Genomic DNA, 12,201 nt, shown 5'->3' with positions numbered 1-12,201 from the left:
GAAGGGAGCTTTCAGCTCCCCTCCCCACCGCTGCGGCCCGCCGTGGTTAGGGTATCCCCCCATCCTTAGTCTCTTTCTCTCCCATTCCAGCTATTTTCAGAAAACCCTCTTGCATGAGCGATGTCACCGAGCCTCCCTCAAGGTGCTCCATCGCTGGATTAGACCCATCTCCTCTGGGAGCTCATTCCACAACCAAGAGTGTTTTATTTCCAGCTCTCGTGTAAAATACGCATGTGCAATACATGCTGCTGAGCATGCAATAGGTTAAACAAATTGATGATAAAGTATTCTACTTAGTTATTTTTCATTACCATAAGAAAACATCAATTACATTTTCTATTTTATGAGTGTACACAGGGGAATCCATTACAATAACAGAGAGGTTATACGACTGGTTTTGCTGCTTCCTTCCTAAGCAGAAGGAACAGTTAGCTTTTAAAGACAACGAAACCAGCCCAGAGAAAAGCAAGGCTCACCAGCCTATCTGCACAGCCAGTTCCTATCCTGATTTATCCACCCTGACTCCAACTAATTAAACATCTGCCTCAACACTTTCCTCTGCAGATTTATCCTCTCCACTATGCAGCACTGACTGGTTGTCACAGGCTTCTCCCTGACTCGCAGCCATTCCCACGTACTCCTTCCCGTTGGTTATCGGGGCACGTGGCAGGAGATGATACAGTATTCCCATTAACCCCCCGCCGCTGCCTGCTGGGGGACAGGTCACCGGGCTCCCAGAGCACCGCTCCAGTACAACCATGTCCTCTATGAAACGACTCAGGGCCGCCGTGCTCTCAGCTGTAACACACACAGGTTATTTTACCACCTGCATTCCCTGTTGATTGACTCAAAAATTATTTAAAAATGGTCAGAGTTCACACATCTCAGGCAAAAGCCTCGTGACACTAAGAAAGGAAAACTGCAATGTGAAATAGTTTAAATAGTTTGCAATAGTTTTATCTAACATAATATCTAAATAGAGCTGGGCGCAATCAGAATATTGTTTCCATTTTTTTCATGCTGCTTTCTGTGAAACAAAGGTTGTACCCCCCTTCTATCTCCTTCTACTGACCTATATCTTCCTGCAGCAAATAATCTTTGGCTTGAAGTTAACTGTAGTCAAAAGCCTTTATCCAAGCTTTAGTCTTTTCAACAAAAGGGATTTGGAAATAAACCCACTGATAATTTTTACAGACGTAGCTCACACTGTGAGGAAGGTGACGGCACTTCTAAACAAAAGGCAGAAATAGAGACGCTCAGAAGGTCATCGACTCACGGAGGTGACCGAGGCGGATGGATCTTCAGGAACTTGTGACTCAACTGCTTGTTGAAAAACCTAACTGTAAGCTGCAGACAACGGGCTGAATAAAATAAGCAGAGAAAACTAGTCCAGTATTTTAGCCCTGGGCCTGCTGGAACGCACCCTTCCTGACTACACAACAGAAATCCTTCAACTTCTTCCTCACCCAGAACAGCCAGCCAAGGTTTGCATTTTCCTACAAACACAGCACCGACGTGAAAAATGTCACATAAGTCGGTGGTGAGAATAGGTCAGAAAGCAATTTCTTACGCAACTACTCGGAAACAGCATAAGCTGTAAACGTAATAAATTCATTTGTCCTGTGAAGACTGGTCTGGAGGCATGCTGAAAACGTGCAGGAAATTTCACAGGCATTTCAGTTTTACTAAACTATTACAAAGGCTTGAAATAAACATGTTAAGTCTATTTTTGGTTAGTACTTTTTAAAAATCAGAACAATCAACTTAAAAGGAAGCACTGCTGAATGAGAACAAATGCTTTTCCTAAATTATGTCTTATCTTTTATTCAGAACTTTGACACTCTAATCCCCTGCTTAATAATGGCCTGAACTACAACGGCGCAGGACCGCACTGTGCTAATGCTCTGGTCTTAAACTCCATTTATCTGTGCATCTCCCAAGGAAAGGAAGAGGCACATGCACTCCAAGTAAGAAGGATCTGCTGGTAGACAAAGAACGATGGCAAAGTGCTTTTCTGCCCCCGCTCCAGGCTGTGGAGCGTCAAGTGCCCGCTGCGGTGGCAGCACCCCAGCCCTGGCAGCACGCCCACCGCCCCGCGGGCTCTGCAAGGCGCCCTCGGACCCCAGGGCAGCGCTGGCACCTGCAGCTCTGCTGTTCTAAAGGTGATGGGCAAGACCCTCCCAAACCCCCCTGCCCCACAAAGCCTGCTGACTGGTGAATCAGTTTTGCATAAGGGAAGATAATTTTGATAAAAAAAGTTTAATTTATGATTTACCAATTTAATACACAAATACCTCATCTGAGAAGTCCCTTCACCCATGAGTGCTCACCAACTTTTAGAAGTAAAAAAAAATTAAATATTTCATTTATGAAATTCAGTAATACGGGAATTCAGGCAGAAACCTTTCCCTAGAGTGACCCCTCTTCTCACAGTGACTCCAATCCATGAAGCTTACAACTGCAGGTCCTAATTCTGGATGTGCCTACACACAAGTGCAAACTGAAATCTGCAAGCAACGCCGACTATTTCAAGAAATCCAATTACGTGTTCAAAAGTAAATACACCTATAAATAACCAAAAGGTTTTTAGTCGTGACTTCTACTGCGGTTAGATCCACAGCAAGGACGATGGCCATATCTCAAAGGGGTGAGATGTCACATGAATAATTTAATAAAAAGTAAATTTAAATGATTTCTTATATAATTAAGAATCCCCAAAATGATACATACATGCTTATATACCCCGTCACCACAAAGGTTTCTGAGCAGGAGTGCCAAGACAGTAGAAATTAATGTATTAGCTAAAGGAATAAACGACAGGTCTATTCCACTTCTAAACTACTGAGCAAAAGTAACAAAATAAAAGCAAAACCAAATTTCAAATGGACAAAGAGTAAAACATCCATTACACGAAGAAGGAAAGTAGCTTAAAGAGTGAGCTAAGTGAATTCTTTAGCCACCTCCCTTCAGGGAAGAGAAATCTGACCCCAGGAAATAAATAAAAGTCACCCAAAAAGTGAACAAAAGAGGTGTTTGAAAAAAACAGAACACCATTCATCGCCGCTAACGACTTGTTCATTATGAGTGATGATGGATAAAGACTTCTCACGCTGAGATGAAATCAAGATTTATATGCATTGTTTCCTCTCCCAACTTGTGGGAAGATCATCATCATTTAATTCTATCTCTGCGGCCAGTGATGGGCATCCAGAGAGCTGGTTATCAAACGGCGCAGTCAGCTGGCACAAGGCGGAACGTGCAGTTGGCACATCTGGACGGAGCCGCCACAGCCGAGGGTGAACAATGACGCCTGGCCAGCGGCCAAATTGCTGCAGACGCTGGCGGGTCTCATCTACAACCACCCCTACGAGCAGCGCTCTCTCTCGGCCCCCCCTCCTTTTTTTTTTTTTTTTTTTTTTTTTACGAGAATCAGATTTTCATTGCTTCATTCAATTGCTCTCCTCTGCCATTTTTTACAGCTCTTATCGTTCCCTTGGAATATGGCCTTGAGACAGCTCATCCGTGTCCTTCACTGTGTTATCTCTTCTAACTTTTATTAAAACTTCAGCTCTCATCTGAAGATAGCTAATTAAATCCATGACAGATTATACACTCGTTTAAAAACTGCACTGAACTACTTTTTCTAAAGAGAACAGGGTTTATTTTCTTTTCCCATAGTTAAAACTAAGGGTATATAAGGAGGTTTCATTCATTTACAAAGACAAGATCCTTATCTTTACCTACTATATAGATAGGTTTATATTAAAGCTCCTTTGTTGCGTGACAAGACTCAGTGCAATTTCTCACAGTAATTATTTCTCGTTGCTGGAGAGATCTCTCAGCCTTATACTTTTGAAATATATATACTAACATATATGTGAATGCACATTTACACCCTGGACAAGCATTGCTCTAAAATATAATTGCAAGTATTGTAAATTTTCTTTTTTTAAATGTTGCTATGTCTTAACTGTGATAGTGCTATTTTGACAACACCGCAGAAAGTAAATTTTTCTTTTTCTCTACAAGTAACGATGAATCCTTTAAATTATTTAGAATCACACGAAGCATCATTTTCTTACACAAATTAAAAGTATACAAATTCTATCACGGACTGGTCTTACTGTACTTCCACCCATCATCTCAGATTACCACTAGCTGGACTTGAATGCAAATGGCTTTGTTATCATAAATAAATATTTGCAGTAATGGATATACTGCTCTGCAGCAAACATTATGCAGCCCCTCCACTGCCTGCTCTTCGCCAGTATCTAGAAGACAAACCTGCGCACAGAACTGCTTTTGAGTGGTGCTGAAAATCACAATACCCACTGAAAAAAACTGAGCATCTTTCACAACAGTTAAAAAAAGATATAAAATATGCTCATGGTAAAACACCCTACCCTCTAGAAAATATGATAAATAACCCACCTGAGCCTCTCTGTGATCCCTTCCTTCTCTTTAAGGCCTTTTGTAAGATATCCTTCATGGTGACCTTCATACTGTCCACCTGAATAAGTGAGAATCCATGAGCAGCATTTCTGCAAGACAGATGCACATGCATTTTTACAAAATAATCATCATCAGGCAGTTCCCTGCAATTCCCGTTAGTTTCAAGCAAAGGACTTGTTAGGCACAACAATTAACAAAGCTGTGCTACAAAAGTAAGTTAAAAGGAGAAACTGAGCAAACTCCCTTAGAAAGGCAGAGAGAAAAATGGAGAAAACGGATGGAGATCCAAGGTGTGCAAGGATTTTCCTAATTTACCTTTATTTTTGATCAATTTGTGTTCAGCATTAAAAAAGAAAAATGAGCAAGGGTACCTGCGGGGCTCCTCAACCCCTCGTTATTATCTGCTAGGCGTTCCACAGCGCGTACAAGAGGAACAGTTTGCAATGTCATTTCCATGCACGCCCCGATGGCAGACGTACCAAGTCATTAAGGAGAAGTGGAAGAGCAACAGTCACAGAAATAAAAGCAGCTTTTCAGCACTATTAAGCTGTAGCGTTATTTCAAACATAAGTAACGTGCTTTCTTTGGACACATTTTTGTGAACATCGTGGCAAAAAATCTCACGGAAAGGTTTCCGCCAGCGGGGAACTTGTCCTGGCCACGGCCCGTGGGAGCGTCCGCCCCTGGGGGAAACCTGGGGTGGCATCACCGGGGGGGGTGGACAAGATGGCAATATACCAGAAGAGAGACTGGATGAATGCATCAGTGTGCTTTGCCCCTCAGCCCTGCAGCCGGTCCCTGCTCGTGTCAGTAGATGTCAGTGCAGACAGCCAGCACAGGAACCAGCGCGGTGGGCACCCGCGAGAGGTTTGCACTGCACGGAGAGAACTGTTCTGCAAAGCTCTTCAGACAGGAGGAGGAGCTTTGTATGTGCCAACTAGGAATTTTAATCAGGGAGTAGAGCTCTATATGCATGTCACAGCTGGAGTATTTTTAAAAGCAACTGGCAGTCAAAAGCAATCCAAGCAACACAATTACAGCATTAAAAACAAGATCACATTATATGTCACTTTAAGACACAAACGCTGGGAATGTAAGTTTGAGTTCAGATCCCTTCAGCTGAGGCATCCCTAGCCCACGCTGTGGCACAGCCTGGATGAAGAAATGACACCTTCAACCCCTCACCACGCATTAACACTCACTCCTGGCCGCTGGCTGCAGCGCAGACACGGTGGCCAGCGAATGGGGCACACACTGGCCACCAGCTCGCTGTCCTGCAGCTCATCGTGCTCCTCTTGCGGCTGTCACAACAGCACCCACACGCTCTCCCCTTCCACCCCGCTCACAGCACAGAGCTGCCCTATTTACCCCAGTTAAGCTTTCCAACTCAGCATCATCCACCAAGTGGCTGGAACAGGCTGAAGAGACGGTCAAGAAATCCACAACGGGTGGTCATTTATGCATTACAAAAAATAAAAATGCCTGCTGCGCTGTGAGGAACATATCAGAGGGGTCTGTTCCCAGAGCATCCCCCGGCCCCCACCCCATGGCACAGCCCCACAACTCTCTGGTATAAAACCGTGTCTCCTCCTCATCAGCTGTGCGTTAGTCTCATCTGAATTTCATTCTCAGTTCCCTTTGTTCCTGGCAAAATGAAACTGCCTAAAAGCCCCAAATTTATGTTCTCTAGACCATTCATTATTTATAACTCTATCTTACTCATCTTCAAACCAAATATTCCCAACCTTTTCATGCATCTACTTTTTCCCTCTCTATTTCTGCCGCGTGTCTAACAGGGAACGAGCAGAACTGAGCCCACTGCTCCACATGAGGGAGTGCCGTCCGTGCCTGCAGCGGGGACACTGCCATCCTCGGCACTGCCATATGGCGAGCAGAGACCTTCTGAACTCTTTACTGACGAGCAAACCTTCCCCTAAGCTGCTACAGAGCCCTGCAACGCGCACGAGCACCGCACAGCACCTCGCCTTTGCCCAGCAGCTCCTGGTTGTTCACCTCGCTTCCCAAAGCCATCACAGCTCCAGTCCGAGCTGACCTGCTGAGCTGCACTTAGGGGGTTTTTTTAAAGTGAAGAACCTCTTATACAATTACACTATAATTACAAAAAGGAAACTACTTTTGTGCTTTTATTTAAATGACACGATGTTTGTCAATGAAGTGCTATGAGAAAAGCCTTGCACACTGGACCCAACCATCAGAACGTCGATTCAAAAGACATCTGGTGCCTTCAGGTAGTTCACCTAATGCTCTGAAATACACAAAGAAGGTTTCCAGTGAACTGCAACCAAAATACAGGAAAATAAATTAAAATACTGCAGAAAAAAAAATCCAGCAAAGGTGAAGAAAGTCTTCCAAAACCTTCTATGGCCAAAACGACCGGAGTCGCAATTTTATTTTTTTTTTCCTTTGGTACGAAATGTTTTTCGCATGTGTTTTCCCCCAAACAAAGCGGGGCCCGCAGCCTACGCCACGGATCAGCCCCGCGTCCCGCTGGGCACGAAGCAACCGAGAGCAGCCGAGCGGGGCTGCCGCAGCCCGGGGCCGCTCACACCAACACCTACCCGCAACCTCCCCAAAGTGGAAGATTGCCTTTCGATCCCCGACGCTTCAGCTGCTACAGAGCACACGCTGCTGCTGATCCCGCTTGTGTTTCAGGCCATCCTGACTTGGTCGATTCTTTCTATTGAGCAGCCGGCCTGAGAACTGTCAGACTAATTCTCCTGACACTCTATTACTAACCCACGCCTGAGCCAGGGCCATTCTTTGCCTCAGAAGCTGGATCTCATCCCAGAACAATCTTTAAAAGTTTATTTTACTGATCAAAGCAAAATAAGAAAAACCTCTGTGTTTTACTATATTTAGTGTGCTATCCAGTAAGCGAGGCTCTGGCAAGCGCAGTGAAATGTAAAGCGCACCCCGCGTTTGTAAACTGTTGGGTCTTTGCCCTGGATCGGAGCCAGAGGGTCTGAAGCGCCCGTCCCACTTCAGACACACGATTCTCCCCCCTCTGCTCCGGCTCACTACGCGTGCAGCGCTGGTTTTCTCCAACAATACACCACAGAACCTCAATAACGACATTTTAGCACTCAGTAAACCCACAAATCTGCGCCGAGGGTGGATTTTAGCCCAGACCAAAGAGATTCTGCCGTCACCCTGGGGTCAGGCATTAAGCCCCGCGCCGTCCCCGGCTGCGGAGTCTCTCCCGCAGGAGGAGGCTGGGAGCCACCCTCCGCCCGGCATCGCCTAAAGCATCACCCACCTACCGCAACCCGCCCGCAGGTGAGAACAGCGGTGAGGCTCTTCGGGAAGAACCACACACCCCACCCCGCCCTGCCAGCCTCCAGTTACGCTCCGCACTGATACTGTGCACAGACTGTCCTCACTCAACCCAGTTCCAGCATACCCTTAATTACAATTATAAATTACACGTTTTAGCTTACTCTGCTAACACGTGATACCTTTATTTTACGTCAGCACGCTAGAACAGGCCAGACAAGCAGATGCTATTCAATCAATTAAAACTGCTGCTTACAAATTGGAAGCCAAAGAAATTCCTTAGCTTGTATTTTCTGTCATTTTGCAAAAACATACCTGGGTGACAAGGTTAAATCAAGCAAAGGAAATCCCTGGCACTTATCATCTACCGGCATTACTGATAAATTGTGCAGTGGAGGAATAAAGGATTACCTTCTGTATTTTTTCATTACACTTTTCTTTTGTTACAGAATACATAAATCCATTGTGGCACAATGTAATATGTATCATCGTGCTACACCTGTGGACGTTTCATAACGGCTGCCATGTCTGTGCAGTCAGGAATGATAAGTGAACCACCCGTGAATGTTAATGATAGTGATCATTCTGCGGTAACTTGGCTTTCCATCTTCTTTTACAGCCTCAGCGCTGGAGCCAGGGTGGCAAGGTTCAGAGGAGGAAAAAGAAAACAACAGAAGAGGCAAGAGCTTCAGCAGGCTGACGCTGGGGTGTTGCCTGGAGGGGACAGTGCTCAGAGGCAGCATGGAAACAGGCAGTGTCCTCTCCACAGGCTCCGTTTGTGTAACAAAATAAAACCCAACACTTAAAGACAACAGGCTTCTGTCTGAATGAGAAACAAACTTTTCCAGAAGCTGCCTTTCTAATCTGGGGAAATTTTTTTTTAATTTTAAATTTTTTTTTTTTTTTTTACACTGAAGTGGAATTTATAGCACTTAAAGCTCGCTGCAAAAAATGGTTGGCGTGGTTGAAAGTGGCTGTGAACGACTAATAACTATTTCCACTCGATCAGCACAAAGTCAAAGTTAAGACTAAAAACCCCAGCTGACGCAACGTACTTAACTTAAGCTGGGTAATTTTTAAGATAAAGTGCACAGTGATACGAACCAGAAAAGCTACGCCAGACACAATTTTCATTCTGATCCTAAATGATCTTGCTTTTGTGCATCTTGGGTTGGCCTTGGATAACTCTGTGTGCTCTTGGCTATATTTTGGCTATACTTTGACACTGCTATAAGCTACCATCAGACATCTAACAGGCCAGCTTCCTGCCCTGACTCCTTTCTTGGGGTCCTGCCCCTCCCTCTCCGCTACCCTGGGAGCCTACCTCCTTACCTTCGGCACCTACATTAACTCTCTTAAGTTTGCATTTTATGAATACCCTAAAATATACTTTATAGATTACCTACACCCATGTAAAAACTGGTAACAGGCCTTTGGGGAGTGCTTCTGTAATCTAAGTAAAAAACACATTTCAAAGCTTTGAATCGGATTTGTAAATGCACGAGGAAAGCCCGAAACTTTAAAAATGTTTCAAACCTTCAACTATCAGTTATAGCAGAGATGCTGCTTTGAAAAACATATATAATAGTCAAAGCAATTTAAACATAATACCAAAGCAGAAAAAAAGTGCTACAGAGCAGAGGAACTGTGTGCCAGATTTCATCTGGGTGCCAACTGTCAGCTGAGCTACAACTCCTAGAAACACCATTAGATCGAGTGTGTCAAGTTGTGATAATAAAATTTCCAAGGGAAAAAGCCCTAACGATAGCACAGATTTGTTTTAAGCCACCTTCGTTCCGAGTCTTTCAGGTATTACTCCATCATCTCGAGAAGCTGCATTTACATGAACGCAGGGCTTTGTTTGACTCCTCCTGACAAATCACACTCGGCATCAGAGAGGGCTGTTTGCGAACGCCGTCTCTGACATTGGACAAAGTACTGCTTTCCACAACAGACATTTTCCAAAAACAGAACTCGCTAGACTAATGGGCAGGAGGAAGCCAGAATGACTGCCCTCCGTCTTCTCCTTGTGTAACTTTGCCAGAGTCCTTGGAACTTGCCAAATTCGGTCATGCCTGCTTAGCTTGCTCGACTGATTGTGCCAGAAAAGAAAATAAGACACAGATGTATTTGAGCTCTTTGAGATGCCAGTAAGAGAGACAGCTAATGGCTTCATTTCGACCCTCCCCTACCAGCTGGGCACAGGTGGGGGGATAATGAGGTCCCTCTCCCTAATCAAACTCAATTATTTACTACTCTGTATAGCCACAAAGACATTCACATTCAGCTCAGAATATAAAATGCACTGTGGGCTACTTCCAGCCACCGCCACTGGGTATTCATAACTAACTCAAGTGGCGAAGAGTTTGCCTTGGCAGGAGTTTAAGTGTATAAAGTTCTGCAAACTGTTTCTGCTCAAACATGTCCTGCTGAAACAGGGTCCCCGGCGAGGTTCTGTAACTGTCAGCTCCGTAACTGCACAACATCTGAAAACACACCCGATATGCAGGATGTGAGACCTGCAATAAAACACCACGCTTCACCATGAAGCTTCTTTGAAGCATCAACTTTTTTCAACAGTGATTCAATATTAAGAAACAAGTCACAAGACTGACACAGCAGCAGCTGAAATACTTCAGCACGAGGAGCACAACAAGAGATGCAAAATATAAAAACACAATCACATGCACTAGTGGGGATGACAGGGAAGGAAGAAGATGCAGAATTTACAACAAATCCCTACAAAAATAAGACAGCACGTGCATTTAAACTCACAGGAGTAACAATCTTTTGATCAAGTGATGATCAAGTAATTCTTTATTCTAGGGGACACATTAAAAATTCTAATTTAAATCTATTTATGAATAATTATTTACACAGGAAATACAAGTAATTTCAAGTTAACGTGGGGACATAGAATAAAAAACCCTCTCAGAAAAGCACTACTTCTTATGATGCAGTGTCCTATTTCTAATCAGCAGGACCTCCCAAGTTAGAAGGAAGGGCCTCGCATGAGCACAAATGATGTTAAAGCAAAAGATTTCACGTTTCTTTTGCAGGATTTGCAGCTGGACCTTAATCCTACCACAAGCACCAGTCAGAGAACTGCTGGCCAGGCCGGGATGCTGCTGAGGTCTCTGGGCTCCACACAGGAACACTGGTTCCACCTCCTCCAAGGTAACGTCCAAAATCTGAGACCTCACGTATTCACTGCATTTAAATACTAATCCCTATTTATGTACAGAGTACAGGCAACAGGGATCTAGGTAGGAGGCAGCTGAGAAAGAAAAGGGACTTCTTCCAGATGAGAAATCACCAACCATTTAGAAGCTTCTAACAAAGTAGGCTGCTTAACTGCTCTACCTGTAATGATCCTTTTTGACTGCATGGAATCAGAACAGAATTTTCTATATATCTGCTGGAATTTTTCTGGGGATACTGATAATGCAGGATTATCTTGAAGATAAAACAATCATAGAAAGCTAAAATTAAAAAAAAAAAACAAAACCAAAAAACACCAACAAATTATTGGCAATAGCATTGACTCTAGAGCAATGCATGGAGGTGAAAGAGAGATTCCTTCTTTCAGATAAAACATGCAGCATTCTTCAGCCAGGTGGAAAGAACTAAATATTCTGCAATTCCACAGATGGAAAAGTCAGTTGCCTGGCTCAACTGTGTGACTGTGACCTGCACAAACCAAAAATGGACCTTGTAATATGCCTGGCCAGACTGCTTCATTTCCTCCCTGGATCAGCTTCCACATGACTGCGTCCAGCTCAGCACAGCTGAATATGTTTACCTTGAATAACTTATTTGTAAATACTGTTGACAGAATATTTTATTTTCCAATGACCTAATCCAGTGGAATGGAGTGAATAGGCCTTTGGGAAATATACGTGGGATTTCTGAAAATTTCTTTCAGTAGGACGCTTTAGAACGTCTCCAAGAAACAGAGTCCACAATAAAGAATATAAAAATGTAATTAAATAGGTCAGAAATTTTTTAAAGTGTCTGGTTATTCAAAATCGGAAGCAGCCGTATGGTTATGAAATGTAAGTAATCCTTTATAAATTAAAAAAATGTCCAATAGCCAGGAAAACCCTACTAGCATTCTCATTTCAAGAGATCCAAATATTAAACATTTTTCCCAAGAAGTGGCTTATGCTACTAGTATTTTGTCATAGTAATTAAAGCCTTCTGATGGTTTGAAAGATTTTTCACTCACAAGTAAAGAAAAATAAAAGTGATGAAGCACAGTATATATCACTCAAACGCTAATTCACTGATAATGACACAGTGAATTCTTCTTGAGCTACAAAGCAGACAGCTTCACATTTCAGTGGCGGATGGGGTCCTCCTCTTCAAAATCCTTCTGGACTGTAGAGTGGCACATCCAGTCCCATTTAACTGGCGTGCTCGTTTACTGCTCATTTCTCTCCTCAATCACTGCAC

The 12,201-nt window shown here is 43.7% G+C and overlaps 1 protein-coding gene across 2 annotated transcripts in view; it reads right to left on the bottom strand.

The window, feature by feature from the left end:
• MAPKAP1 (MAPK associated protein 1) overlaps positions 1-12,201 on the bottom strand; it is a 98,142-nt gene that overhangs the window by 36,255 nt on the left and 49,686 nt on the right. For both annotated transcript variants that reach the window (XM_068414112.1, XM_068414113.1), the window contains exon 7: positions 4,432-4,541. In XM_068414112.1, coding sequence (XP_068270213.1) covers positions 4,432-4,541 — 110 coding nt within the window. The remainder of the gene's footprint in view (positions 1-4,431; positions 4,542-12,201) is intronic.

The sequence above is a fragment of the Nyctibius grandis genome, chromosome 16 (assembly GCF_013368605.1).
Source record: "Nyctibius grandis isolate bNycGra1 chromosome 16, bNycGra1.pri, whole genome shotgun sequence".
NCBI lineage: Eukaryota > Metazoa > Chordata > Aves > Nyctibiiformes > Nyctibiidae > Nyctibius > Nyctibius grandis.
Note: the sequence above shows the minus strand (reverse complement) of the source record. Positions and strands in the feature narration are given on the sequence as shown.